The 14835-nt window shown below is 44.5% G+C and overlaps 1 protein-coding gene and 1 long non-coding RNA gene across 6 annotated transcripts in view; one reads left to right on the top strand and one right to left on the bottom strand.

Moving 5' to 3' along the window:
- Positions 1 to 3945, bottom strand: part of LOC101952590 (zinc finger protein 568-like) — a 40202-nt gene extending 36257 nt beyond the window's left edge. For 2 of the 5 annotated variants that reach the window (XM_065570663.1, XM_065570668.1), the window contains exons 1-3: positions 3799 to 3945; positions 1999 to 2232; positions 188 to 968 (exon numbers count right to left, since the gene is read on the bottom strand). In XM_065570663.1, coding sequence (XP_065426735.1) covers positions 188 to 613 — 426 coding nt within the window. In that variant the 5' untranslated portion in view covers positions 614 to 968; positions 1999 to 2232; positions 3799 to 3945. Of the gene's footprint in view, positions 1 to 187; positions 969 to 1998; positions 2233 to 3630 lie in introns of all 5 variants that reach the window. The other 3 variants (XM_065570669.1, XM_065570666.1, XM_065570667.1) reach the window with 3 other exon arrangements.
- Positions 3946 to 3964: 19 nt separating this feature from the next.
- LOC135976145 (uncharacterized) lies at positions 3965 to 12324 on the top strand. The gene is made up of 3 exons (XR_010593350.1): positions 3965 to 4108; positions 7073 to 7128; positions 8293 to 12324. It is a non-coding gene; the product is annotated as an uncharacterized LOC135976145 (long non-coding RNA).
- Positions 12325 to 14835: the final 2511 nt, after the last annotated feature.

The raw sequence follows: 14835 nt of genomic DNA, 5'->3' as shown, positions 1-14835 counted from the left end.
CAGGACTCTTTTTAGACATGAGTATTCAACCAATACAAAATAAAATTAGTGGGTTCACCTCAGGTGGTAACAGAATTGTTTAGAGTACAAAAATACTTTATTTTACACATTCACTAACAATCTCGCCTTCACTCTCTCCATCACCTCACCTCTTCCCTCATCTGAATTAACATTCAGTGGTCCTTACCTTTTGCCCACATTTCCCAATCTCCTGATGAATTAGCTGGAAAGCCTCTACAAGGGCAACAACCTCATCACATGTTTCTGGATGAAGTCTCTGAACCCATGTCTGGATTCCCTCAGGCAAGATGGTCAGGAATTTCTTAAGAACCAGCAGCTCAATGATCTGCTCCTTTCTATGGAGGTCCGGCTGCAGCCACAGATGGGAAAGTTCACAGAGTCGGCTGTAAACCTCTTGGGGTCCTTCTGCTTCCTGATAGCAGAATTGTCTAAAGTGTCTGCAGTGCTTCTCCATGCTGATGCTGTACTGTTGCAGGGTGGCTTCCCTCTCATTACTGGAGTCAACTGTCCCAGACAGGGATAGAGTGGGTGTGTTTTCTGCTTGCGCTGTTTCCGCTGCTAGTCGATGGCTGAATACGGCTTGCTCCTCCATCTTTACTTCAGATTGCACCACTCAGTTTGGCAGTGTCTGTAACTGAAGGCACACAGATGCAGTTACTCACTGCTGCATGTCTGTTGTCTGTCTTTGTGAGGTTACTCCAGCTTGGGCCTATGCGCTAGTTGTCTCAGTTCTGCATCTCACTTGTATGCTTGGTGAAAAACATTCATCCTTTGCGTCCCATAGTTAGGATCAGCTCCACTAACCATTTCCTGCTGCGCGTACCTTTTGTGGTGGTTTGATGATTCGTAGGCTTGCACATCACACTCTGGAGATGAACTATTTAAACAAATCTAGATGGCTTTATTGGTCCAAGTGAAATTCACTCGCAAGAGGTGCTTCCTGCAGGCTTCAGGGAGGAAAGAAACAAAACTGAGAAAAGGAATGATACATTCAGAAGCAGACCAGGCTCTCTCACCCACCCAACTCCAGGGAACCATGGAGAAGAAAGAGCTAATCTGCCTCCAATGATGGATTTCTGTTTCTTACTTTCACAGACTGCAAGAGGTTCAGCTCCATCAGTCTCTCTTCTGGATCTCTCAAGACAGCAATGAAATGATAAAAAGCCAAAGGCCCACAGCCTTCATTTAAATAGCCAGAACTTCATTTCACTCACGCCAGAGAAAATCAAGAGCAACTCTACTGCACTCAATGGAGTCGCATCTGCATAAAACAGATACAAGAGGCGCATAGTGTATAAAGCCATGTAACTCACAACTCTCTTTAAATTTCTAAGGGGTCTGTCCAGGGCTGTCCCTAGCCATTTTGGTGCCCTACACAGCCCCCCCACAGGGTGTGTGTGGGGGGCCTCAGGCCTCCATGGGGGGGGCAGGAGCAGGCTTGAGGGGAAAAGGGGGGAACCGCCCCCCAGCACAAGCCGGCAGAGCGGAGTAGGTTGGAGCTGGGTCACTCCACTTCCTGCCGCCTGGTGAGCGCAGGGCAGGCCCGACCCCGCACTCATAGGGTGGCGGGAAGTGGAGTGACCCGGCCCCAGCCTGCTCCGCTCTCCTGGCTCCCAGCCCTTGGAGCTTGGGGGAACCATCCCCCAGCACTCACTGGCGGCGCGGCTGGGAGCGGGCTTGGGCCCATTGTGTTAGGAGCGGTACAAACATGCCATAAATGACAGTCCTTACCCCAAAAAGACATTTGCTCTTTTCTGATTGGTTGTTTTCTTTAATCTAAATGAAAAGCAATTCAGAGGGCGTGTGTGTGTATAGAAAGAGAGCAGAGAAAGGAGTGAAAGGGACAGAGAAAACGGGCCAGGGGCGAGAGGCAAACAGAAGACTGGTCTGAAGATGGAAGAGAAAAAAGGGATAGGAGAGGACCTGCTGTACTTTATGGGGAAAGCACATAAAGGAAAGCATAAGAGAGAGAACTACCTTAAGTCCTGTAATGGGTCACAGTTCCTATTCCTAAAGCTCCCAGCAGTTACTGCTTGCTCTCTCTCCCTCTCCTGGCTCCAACCAAGATGCTGTAATGAGACTTCTTAGCACATGCGCAATGTTCCTCAGGGAGCACGTGACCAGGATTCATCACTGAATTTGGTCCGCTGTTTGGATCATTATTTTCCCTGGCCCAGGAACAACCGGAGAAGGAGCTGGGTTGCCTGCCTCCTGCTCATAAAGATGCACATTACATTATTACCAACTCCAGGTCTGCTGACAGAAATTCCATGCCCCAGTGCCTTCCCTGTGGGGGTGGGACCCGGGGCAGAAGTGACAAATCCATCACTTCTGGGATCGCCTGTCACTCCTAGGTGTGCATGACCACTCCAGGCCCCACGCTTTGGGGGCCCCGCGGGCCGCCGCAATTGGCCAGTGCGGTCTCGTCCGCCTAGGAGCTCTGTGGCCTGCCTGAGCAATTGCCCCTCTTTGCCCCCCCGTTGGCGGGTCTGACCAGCCCCAGTGGTTCAAAAATCACAAGTTAGCCCCCAAAAGTCAGGACACAGATTTTAAAAAAAGGAGTCATCTGATTCTTTAGCCTTCAGTGTATGTCTGCTGCCCCACCATTGGTGTGATCAGTTCAGCTTGAAGATTCAACCTTACGGTAAATGCACACACAAGAGTATGAGCCACCTCCCTGGCTGCTTAGAGGGGAACTCCACTAATCTTCCCCTTACCTCCTGGATGGAGCAAGCTGCCATTCTTCCCCACCCCAATCCCTCTCCTTCCTCCATCCACAACCTCTCAGCCCCTCTTGTCTATCTCCTGCCTCCACCTGTCCCCCACATTCTTCTCTTTCCCCTCAGTCTTCTGCTATCTCAGATTTTCCCACCCTGTCCCCACATTCCCTTTCCTCAAGAGTATCTCTCCCCACCCCCCAAGTTTCTACTGTCCCCCACATTCTCCTGTCCTCCAGCATCTCCTTGATTCCCCACAGCACTCTAAGCTGATTGGCACACTGTCTCTGTGTGTCCCCTAGATGTTCACCCGCTCCTCAATGAACTTCTCTGCCTCCTGACAGCACAGTGTGTGGCATCTTCAGTGAGGGTAGCCTTGCCTTTAGTCCCACTGCAAACACTGTAAAGTGGTGGCCATCTGTACTAAGGGGAGCCTGGCATCAGTCCTGCTGAGAACAGGAGACAGTAGCCACCCTATAAAAGGGCAAGACTTCATCCTTAGTGCATGAGAGGCTTTGAAACAAAAACCCCTATTACCCACCCCAGAACACACAATTCCTTCTCAAAAAGAGATCTTTCTGAGAGGTATATTATCTCACCATCAGGCAAGGGAGGCAAAGGGGCAGGTGCCCTCCCTACCTCCACTCCCAAATCTCTGCATCCTCCTTGCAGGAGACATCAGCATGAAGGCGAAGCAGCTGAAAAAAGGCTCCTGTGTAAGGTGCTTGCAATTCCATAGACAAGTCGAGAGATCCAGGCAGGACTTCCCTGCTCCTCTGCTCAAGGCTCAGGCTATTGCACCCAAGCAGAAATCTCTCTTTCCCCCTCGACCCCCGGACCTGGGCTACCAACTTCAGGCTCCCCGTTCGGTTTAGAAAAGTCCCTGACCCACCTCAGCTCCTCACTACGAGCTGCCCCTGAGTTGGCTCCCCCCGGCTCGTCTTCTCTCGCCTCTGCCGGTTCCCCTGGGTCTGCAGGCAGAGATTTCTTGCCTCCCCGCTGTTCAATTCTGCAGCCCTCCTACGACTCTCGCTGCTGTCTCCTCTTAGCCCAGACTCACCTCGCTGGGCTGGCAGCACGTGGGACCAGGGAAACCTAGTCCTCCTTGTTTGGGGCCGATGCTTCTTTGGAAACGGATTCAACCACGCAACTCTAATGCACAACTGCTGCAGTGGGCTAAGTTACAAGTGAGAAGGACGGAGTGTTGGGGACAGGAAGTTCCTTTTATATTAATTTCCCCCCTTGCAGTAGTTCCTGGTCCTCTCTACAAAGGCGTTCGAGCTCTGTGGTTTAACCCTGTCACTGCGCAGACAGACACTAGCAGAAGGGTTGCAGCTGCAATTCAGCTAGCGGAGAGACAGCATGTGCAGGTACTGAATGGGACCCCGTCTTCAGTGTAGGAGGGATGGCTGAGCAGCGATCTCAGAGCTGGGCTTGTTTGCCTCTATAAAGAAAGACTTTCCGTCTTTCCTTCTGCTGCATCTGCTTTTAACCCACTGTTCGTGTGACCATACAAAAAAGCCACTTTGCTCAAATAAAAATGCCTCTGCCCCCCCCCAACAAACTATTTTGCAAAGCACTGGTGTGTCAGTGCCACTGGGGTAACTGCTACCCCCTCTGCCCCTGCTTGTGCCAGGGTTTTGCCCTCTGACACCCTCTGCCAGCACCTCACTCCTGGGCTTAACTCCACCTCCTCCCCCCTCATTCCTGATTTTGCCCTTTAGCCCCTTTCCTAATGCTGCCTCCAGCTGCTTGACCCCCCAGACCAGTAAATTTTCACCCCCTGCTCAGACCCTGGTCGCCTCCTCCTCCGATTCGCCCCCTTTGCCACTTTTTAACCCCTCTCAAAAGCAGTCCGCAGAAACTTACGGCTAATAAGGACAAGTGAAGGGCAGTGGCTTCAGCAGATGTACTGAGCATGCTCACTACACCGTAAGTAGCACATTCCTACTGAGAGCACTTTAATACACTACAACTCAGGTGACCCCTGGCCCTTCTCAGGATGTTTCTTACACTAGCTCTGTCTGGGAACAATCTAGGAGAGGAAGAGAGCCAGCATGGGAATTACATATCCTGTAGCTTTGAGAGTAAGAATTGACACTCATTATGGGACTATGAGGGTTGATCGGTTGATTCTGCCCAGGGCCATGGAGTAGGGTGGATGAGGGAGTTTGCTCTGTTCCTAAATATGTAATCTGTGTCTCATTTCAGTTTGTTTCTCTTCCCCAATGAGGCCTGCAAGAATACCTCTCACTACCCATGACCTTCACTTGCACCTGTATAATGTCTTGGATTGTCTAAAGAGTTTGTTATTAGGGTTCAGTTCTCTTATTGATTAGACATCAGATAACCTAGACTCAACCAGTCATTTTATTAATTAAAAGTATGATTTGCTCAGATGCTGGCTCAGGGTCTAACTAATCACCATATTTGGGGTGAGGAAGGAATTTCCCCCAGGTCAGATTGGCAAAGATCCAAAAGGGTTTTTTGCCTTCCTCTGTAGCAAGGGGCCTGGGTCACTTGCTGGGCTGAACTAGTGTAAATGGTGGATTCTCTGTAACTTGAAGTCTTTAACTAGATTTGAGGACTTCACTAACTCAGCCAGAGGCTATGGTCCTATGGCAGGAGTGGGTGGGTGAGGATTTGTGGCCTGTGATTTTCAGAAGGTCAGACTAGATAATCATGATAGTCTGTTCTGGTCTTAAAGTAGCTGAGTCTCTAAATCAGCACAATGCAGAGACGTTCGTACATTACCAGATCTGGAAGACAATCTCTTGCAGTGGTCAGCCTGTCTCATATTTATATTCAAGTTGTTTACAACAAAACAGGGTATTCCAGCATTACCCAAGATTTACACACCAGTTTGTGCCAGTTTTTTATCCTGTTTTGAACATGGTATTCCAGAAGTCAGCAAACACCTGTACCTTGGTACAGTCTGCATGTTGGTCAAGCATCAACAAAATCATTTATCTTATCTTGTCATTTTGGCATGTCTCTGTTCCTGGCACAGAAATTACAACATTTCATATTTTCCCTTGGTTAAAGAGCTGAACATAAGTAAAAAGCATCCTGGGAAGAGTTTAACATGAATACAATTCATAGATATACAAAAATATACCAGATATTATATATATTGTGGAAGCAGAGAAAGAACTGTCATGCATTGCATCCCCTTCCTGTCAGTTCTTTCTCTGCTTCCACAATATTAATATTGTATATTATATTAGCTGACACTATATTACCACAGTGTGCAGGAGCAGAGAAACTGCCTCTTGGCACAGCAGGGGTTAAAAAAACCCCTATGGATTCAGCTAGCCCCACCCCGCTATACCTGCAGCCAATGCCAGGCCTGGAGAGGGGAGAAAAGAAGGGAGTCTGGCTCAGTGCGGGACTGACTGGCAAGGAGGCAAGAGTTCTCTGTTTGCCTACCTGAAGGTAGGGATCTGCGACCTGCCAGCCAATGCAGCTACTGGAGGCAAGTAAGCCTTCCCCTGCCAAGGGGAGTCTGCAGATAAGCTCCAACTGTGGGATAAATGGACTACTTGGGGCTACACCCCAAACTAAGGTTTCAGAGTAGCAGCCGTGTTAGTCTGTATCCGCAAAAAGAACAGAAAGAGACTTTAGTAGGAAGTACCAGTGGGGGAACCCACACCGGCCAGGCGGGAGACCCATCTCCCCTGGTAGGGTCCTGGGCTGGGACCTGGGGGAGAGGGAGGGCCCAGGTCCCCCTACATCCCCACTGGCTAATGATCTAGCCACTATGCCGCCCAGCCACCGAAGGTTCTTTCACACACAGACCTTACAGACTTTCTTCATACAAGTTTTGCAAGACACAGAGGCGCCTTGTACCAACCAGACTCTTCACAGATTCATAAATTCTAAGGCCAAAAGGGATCATTGTGACCTCCTGTATTACACAGGCCACAGAACTTCCCCAAAATAATTCCTAGAGCATATCTTTTGGGAAAACATCCAATCTTGATTTAAAAATGGACAGCAATGGATAATCCACCAATTGTAAATTGTTCCAATGGTTAATTACTCTCACTGTTAAAAATTTACACCTTATTTCCAATCTGAATTTGTCTAGATTCAACTTCCAGGCATTGGATTGTATTATACCTTTGTCTGCTAGATTGAAGAACTCATTATTAAATATTTGTTTCTCCTGTAGGTACTTAAAGACTGTAAACAAGTCACCTCTTAACCTTTTCTTTGTTAAGCTAACTAGATTGAGTTCTTTGAGTCCCACTACAATTTTCTAATACTCTAACCAGTCTTGTGGCTCTTTTCTGAACCATCTCCAATTTATCAACATCCTTCTTGAATTGTAGATACCAGACATGGACACACTATTCCAGCAGAGGTCGCACCATTGCCAAATACAGAGGTAAAATAAGCTTTCTGCTCCTATTTGAAATTCCCTTGTTTGTGCATCCAAGGATTTCATTAGCCCTTTTGGTCACAGCATCGCACTGGGAGTTCATGTTCAGCGGAGTATCAACCATCAACCCGAAATCATTTTCAGAGTCACTGCTTCCCAGTGTAGAGTCCCCCATCGTGTTAATATGTCCTATAACCTTTGTGCCAAGATGAGATGGAAACAGGAGACAGACTTGTTGAAAGTCTCTAGGTAAGGATAAAAGGGGTAAAAAAAAAATGAGGGTGATGTCATGGTAGGGGGCTACTACAGACCACCTAACCAGGAAGAAGAGATGGATGAATCTTTTTTTAAACAACTCACAAAATCATCCAAAGCACAGGACTTGGTGGTGATTGGGGACTTCAACTACCCAGACATCTGGTGGGAAAATAACACAGCAGGGCACAGATTATCCAACAAGTTCTTGGAATGTATTGGAAACAATGTTTTATTTCAGAAGGCTGAGAAAGCTACTAGGGGAGAGGCTGTTCTAGATTTGATTTTTGACGAATAGGGAGGAACTGACTGAGAATTTGAAAGTGGAAGGCAGCTTGGGTAAAAGAGATCATGAAATGGTAGAGTTCTTGATTCTAAGGAATGGTAGGAGGGAAAACAGCATAGTAAACATAATGGATTTCAAGAAGGCAAATTTAGCAAACTCGGGGAGTTGGTAGGTATGATCCCATGGGAAGGAAGTCTAAGGGGAAAAACAGTTCAAGAGAGCTGGCAGTTTTTCAAGGAGACATCATTAAGGGCACAAGAGTAAACCATCCTACTGCATAGGAAAGCTAGGTAGTATGGCAAGAGACCACCCTGGCTTAACCAGGAGATCTTCAATGATCTGAAACTCAAAAAAGAGCCCTACAAAAAATGGAAACTAGGTCTCATTATAAAGGATAAAGATAAACAAACCATGCAAGCACGTAGGGACAAAATTAGAAAGGCCAAGGCACAAAAATGAGATTAGATTAGCTAGGGACATAAAGGGTAACCAGAAAACATTCTACCAACCCATTAGAAGCAAGAGGAAGACCAAAGACAGGGTAGGCCCGTTACTCAATGAGCGGGGAAAAACAATAACAGAAAATGTGGAAATGGCAGACATGCTAACTGATTTTTTTTTTGTTTCAGTTTTCACCAAGAAGTGAAACTTGGTAGTGATTGGACATCTAAGAGGGCGAACACCAGTGAAAATGAGATAGGATCTGAGGTTAAAATAGAGAAGAACAAGTTAAAAATTATTTAGACAAGTTAGTTGTCTTCAAGTTGCTGTTGCCTGATTAAATGCATCTTAGAATACTCAAGGAGCTGACAGAGGAGGTATCTGAGCCATTAGTGATGATCTTTGAAAACTCATGGAAGACAGGAGAGGTTTTGGAGAACTGGAAAAGGGCACATATAATACCAATCTATAAAAAGGGGAATAAGGACTACCTGGGGAATTACAGACCAGTCAGTTTAACTTCAGTTCCTGGAAAGATAATGGAGCAAATAATCAAGCAATCAATTTGCAAACACACCTACATGATAATAAAGTGATGAATCATAGACTATCAAGGTTGGAAGGGACCTCAGGAGGTCATCTAGTCCAACCCCCTGCTCAAAGCAGGGCTAATCCCCAGACAGATTTTTGCCCCAGATCTGTAAGGATTGAAGTCCGAACCCTGGGTTTAGCAGGCCAATGCTCAAATCACTGAGCTATCCTTCCCCCAGAGTAACAATCAGGATGGATTTGCCAAGAACAAATCATATCAAACCAACCTAATAGCTTTCTTTGACAGGGTAACAAGCCTTGTGGATTGGGATGAAAGGGCAGATGTGGTATATCTTGACTTTAGTAAGGATTTTGATACTGTCTCACGTGACCGTCTCATAAACAAACTAGCGACATACAGCCTAGATGGAACTACTATATGGTGGGTGCATAACTGATTGGAAAACCATTCCCAGAGAGTAGTTATCAGTGGTTCACAGTCAAACTGGAAGGGCATATCAAGTGGATTCTGTTCAATATCTTCATCAAGGATTTAGATAATGGCATAGATAATACCTAGTCCTGCCTTGAGTGCAGGGGACTGGACTATAGAGACTTCTCGAGGTCCCTTCCAGTCCTACACTTTTATGATTCTATGTATATATATTTACATGTAGCCATATTAAAATGCATATTGTTGGTTTGCGCCCAGCTTATCAAGTGATCCAGATAGCTCTATATCAGACCTATATTCTTCATTTGTGTGTCATCTACAAACTTTATCAGTGATGGTTTTCTTCCAGATGAAAGAACCTGGTGTACTGCTTTCGCAAGACTCAACAGGGCATCCATCTTATTCGCTTAATGGATTCTTCCAAACTTTGCACATATAGAGGTAGCTAGGACAGGGATTGTACTTCAACCACTTGGACTGAAATTTTTGGTGCCAGGTATCTGTCTCAAGTTGATTTTTTTTTTTTTAAGTTTCAGCTAAATTAGTTCAGCCATTTGTAACAGATATTTGTAACAGTTTAGCTACCAGTAAGTTTCCACAGCAAAATTTAGCACAAATATAAAGAATTCTGGATGTAAAACATTCTATATAATATACCTTATTTGCTATTAGCTACTTTCTTATCTTAATAGCACAATACCCTATATTCAATCTCACTGCAGTTACATCAGTAAATCAATTTACACATTTTGGTTAATACTAGGGCTGTCAAGTGATTAAAAAAGATTAATTGTGGTATTAAACAATAATAGAATACCATTTATTTAAATACTTTTGGAAGTTTTCTACATTTTCAAATATATTGATATCAATTACAACACAGAATACAAAGTGTACAGGGCTCACTTTATATTTATTTTTATTACAAATATTTGCACTGTAAAAAACAAAAGAAATACACCTCTACCACTGTATAACGCTGTCCTCAGGAGCCAAAAAATCTTACCGCATTATAGCTGAAACCGTGTTATATCGAACTTGCTTTGATCCGCCGGAGTGTGCAGCCCTGCCCCTCCGGAGCGCTGTTTTACCGTGTTATATCCAAATTCGTGTTATATCAGGTCGCGTTATATGGAGGTAGTGGTGTAGTATTTTTAAATTCACCTAATACAAGTACTGTAGTGCAATCTCTTTATCATGAAAGTTGAACTTACAAATGTAGAATTATGTACAAAAAAACCTGCATTCAAAAATAAAACAATGTAAAACTTTAGAGCCTACAAGTCCGCTCAGTCCTACTTCTTGTTCAGCCAACCGCTTAGACAAACAAGTTTGTTTACATTTGCAGAAGATAATGCTGCCTGCTTCTAGTTTACAATGTCACCTGAAAGTGAGAGCAGGCTTTTGTATGGCACTGTTTTAGCCGGCGTCCCAAGATATTTACATGTCTAATGCGCTAAAGATTCATATGTACCTTCATGCTTCAACCACCATTCCAGAGGACATGCGTCCATGCTGATGACAGGTTCTGCTCAATAACAATCCAAAGCAGTGTGGACCGACGCGTCTTCATTTTCATCATCTGAGTCAGATACCACCAGCAGAAGGTTGATTTTCTTTTTTGGTGGTTTGGATTCTTTTTTAAGACTTCTGAAAGCATGCTCCACATAGGGTGACCAGATGACAGAGGTGAAATAGCAGGATGCGGGGGGCCCAGAGCAAAAAAAAAAAAAAAAAAAAGCTGGTGGCGGAGCAAAACAAAAAAAAACGCCGGAGCACAGGAAAAATTGCTGGGGGTTGAGAACTCACCGGCAGCTCCACGCCCTCCCACCCCGCACCAGCTGGGGCAATTGTCTATATTAACATAAAAGAAGACATCCACTATAGTACAGCATTGGCCTGGATAACAATTTTGTTATCAGGAGTCTGAAGGATCCTGAGAAGTTTACAGTCAACTCTGTGAACTTTCTGCAGCCAGAGATCCACACAAAGGAGCAGATCACAGTGCTGTTGCTTTTCAAGCATTTCCTGACCATTCTGCCTGAGGGAATCCAGACTTAGGTCTGGAAATCTCATCCACAGACTGATGATGAAGCTCTGGCCCTGGTAGAAGATTTCCAGCTAATTCATCAAAAATCTAAGAGACTTGGGTAAGGAAATTTAATCCTGTTAATTCCAAGGAGGAATGAGGGTAAAGAAGTGAGACAAGAGAAGAAGAATGAGATAGTGAGGGAGAGGAAAGCCATGTATGTGAATAATGCAGCTATAGGGGTACAATGCCCATTGTTTGTCCTCAAACAAATTCTCTTCAGTCTAGGATGTTCCCTGTAGTTTACTGTTCAGAAAGAGCCTAGTGAATGAGTGCAGCTGCATAGCCATGAATGATTGGGGTACAAAAGCTGGTCATCTGAACTATGTTAGTACTGACTTTGGTCTTCCTGAGAAGGAAGTCTAGTCTTTAGTGATTAGTGTGGGATCTGGTAATGGGGTACATGTTACCAGTATAGCAGAACCCTGTTTATCCGAGCCTCCATTATCTGGCTCTCCATATTAACTGACCAACCAGCACACACACAGGAATATGGGAAATTGATGTCACCTCCTTGGCAACACTACTGTAACCATCGCAGCTTTTCAGCCTTGTAAAATGACCATGACTAGTAAGTGAAAAAGTGTAGTACTGTCATTGGATGCTAAAATAGAGGTAATTAATAAAATAAAAAGGACAGTCACTTTCAAAAATAGCCCAAGATTATAACATTGGAAAAAGCACAATATTGGACATCAAACACAATACCGAGCAAATTCTGCATCCCGGAAGAACATGAAGCAATTGAAGGACGGTGGTCCGGCTGAAGCCCTTTATTGGTGGTTTATACAGGCGGGAGAGGAAGGCATTCCTATTAGTGGTCCTTTACTATTTGAGAAGGCTAAGAGCTTTAATCAAACTTTAGGAGGGAACGCGTGTTTCTCTGATAGTCAGCGATGGCTCAGTCAGTTTAAAAAGCATAATGACATCTGACAACTGATTATCAGTTTTTCATTTTTATAAAATTGTACTGTTTGTACATGTGTAAACCAACTGTATAGAGATGGTGCCTTGTGTAACTAAACAGGCGTTGTACATGGTCCTTATAATGTTCAGGGTTAAAGAGTAAAGCATGTAAAAATGATCAATACAATTTGTTAAAAACTCACGTTGGTTTTCCTGTTAATAAATGAACAAAACATTGTTTTCAAGAATCAAATGCTTTGTATATTCTGTTAAGGAGATAAGAAGGGAGCTATGTTTTAATGCTTTTCTGGGAGGCGTCAGCTAGCTTAAAAGCAATGCCGCATCTTAAAATAACGGATAGAAAGCTCTTTGCCCATTCTCCTGACTGTCTGAATTTTTGATTATCCAATCTGGCCCCAGTCCCAATTAGATCAGATAAATGGGATTCTACTGTACTTGGTAGTCCGGTATTGATTGCTGGGAGGCAATATATGATCCTAAGAGAGCCCAGTGCTGATTACATAAACATCTGGACTGTGAACTGGGAAAGGAGAATTTCCCAAAGCACAGAAAAGGAGGAAAAAATACCAGTGTGGTTTAGGGACGAGAAAGAGAATGAACTTCACAATTCAGTACAGGCAGAGTTGGTAGCAGTGCCTATAGTTAAGTTTGCCCAACCCCTTCCATTAGAAGATTCTGTTTTCAGTTGCTCATGATCTTCACATACTTAACCACTTGGACTGAAATTTTCCATGGCAGGTGTGTGCCTCACACTAATTTTTTTTTGCAAAGTCTCAGCTAAAATAGTTCCACTATTTCTAAGAATGAGAAGAGAAAAATATGTTGTCTTGTCCATGTTAAGAAATGCTCACAGCTGCTTTGTTGAGAAGCTCTAGCACCTTCAGGCGTTGGCAAAGGGACTTGAAGTCAATGGGAGCTGCGCTTTGAACATATAAAGTGCTATATAATCCTAAGTACTCTGAAAAATCAGGTCCTAAGTCTCTCAAATTGGGCACCCAAAATTAATAGACACTTTTGACAATTTTGGGCTTTAATCTCTCTGTGCCTCAGCTTGTCATCTGTAAAATGGGAAGAATAATAACCCCTCACTTCACAGAAGTGTTGTGAAGATAAATTCGTTGATGGCTGGGAGCGACTCAGATATTAGAGTGATGAGCACCACAGAAACAACCATGAGGAAATGACCAATTCAGTATTTAGTGCAAGGTTTGTATGGTGTGTGTTAAATAAAGTGGGGAGCCACACATTGAATGATGAGTAGAAAAAGAAATATTAAAGAGCTACCCATGCCATGAGCACCATCCATCCATCCTGTGCACTGAATGAGATGGGGTCCTCTGAAAAAATAGTACAAGATCAAGTAATTAAAACTGTATCGTAATGCACTAAGGTTGCACAGACAGCCTTAACTCTGACAATTCGTAACTTTGGGGTGCTTGACTTTGCCACCTTAACATCCTTTTAATGTAGGCTTTTGTTTCTGTTGTTGTATGTAATTGTATTTAATATGACCCTCGAACTAGTGAATTCTCTGTATCTACTTTTTTTAAATATCTGTCTCTCTCCCCATAATCAATCCTGTCCCTTTTCTTTGTTTCTTCCCCAACACCGCTTTCCCTACCCTGCTCCCCCTTTCTTTTCTCCTTCCACCTCACTACATAAAACAGGTCCCAAATCCTGAACTAGTAGAACCCCTGCCTCTGGATCCTGCCAGCAATGTTGGGAGCATTATGGCACCCTCAATTTGCTGCTTCTGTCTTCCTATCCTCATTACTCAGCACTGGGTAGTGGGATTGTCATTGGAGGTAGGGTCACTTATTAGTTCACATGCTGGTGACATTCCGTGATATGGCTGTGTATGTCAGACAGGAGGCATGGGGTCATTTGGATGAAAGGCAGCTTTACAGGGATGTCATGAGGGAGAATTATGGGACTGTGATCTCTCAGTAAAGATTTATTTTCTCTCATTCCATAGACACTGTGTGGTCTTCTGGTGCCAGGTCTGCTGTGGCTCTTGGTTCTTCTCTCATGTCCTAGGCCTGGTCTGCATACACAGTTTGCACCAGTTAACTAAAAACTTTAAAAATTTTAAATTGCTAATTTACTGAGTTAAGCTAAATCAACATTGAAAAAAATTACAGCTCTGTGAAGAGGTTTGCACTGGTTTCACTAAATCGGTTTAAAAACTGATTTTAGATAATCAGGAGTTTTCTGTGTAGACAAACCCTTACACCCCACCTTTCAAACTTTCCACACCCCACCTGTTAACCTCTGTTCACACCCCTCTTAGCGCTGCCCTAGGACCAATCAGCATTAAGGGGTGTGACATATGTCCTGCCACTGAGCATGTACTATGGGGCACAATTGGGCCTTCCAATGGTAGGTCCTCCTCCCCTGGACCAATCAGCTCTGAGATGGGTCTGAAAATCACACCTCTCTATGTCTCCCAAGACCCTGCCCCCGAGGCACACATCACATGTGTTTGATTGTTTTTCCAGGGGTGAGCCAGTCCTCATGATCCCTTGTGTAGCCTGCCCATGCTCACCTCTACCAGTCTGTCTCAATCTAGGCCCTGCGTAATGTTGCCTGATTTAGGGTGTTAATATTAATTTGGATAATATGGGTTTTAGGCTCTCCAATCTGTTTGATCAGAAGATAAAAGTTCTTGTCCCGAATCAGGCTCCACAGAATTTACAAAGGACCCTTGGGGGTATGACACTGAGGCAGATA

The sequence above is a fragment of the Chrysemys picta genome, chromosome 1 (assembly GCF_011386835.1).
Source record: "Chrysemys picta bellii isolate R12L10 chromosome 1, ASM1138683v2, whole genome shotgun sequence".
NCBI lineage: Eukaryota > Metazoa > Chordata > Testudines > Emydidae > Chrysemys > Chrysemys picta.
The sequence above is the reverse complement of the archived record's forward strand: the minus strand, read 5'-3'. Positions and strand labels throughout refer to the sequence as shown.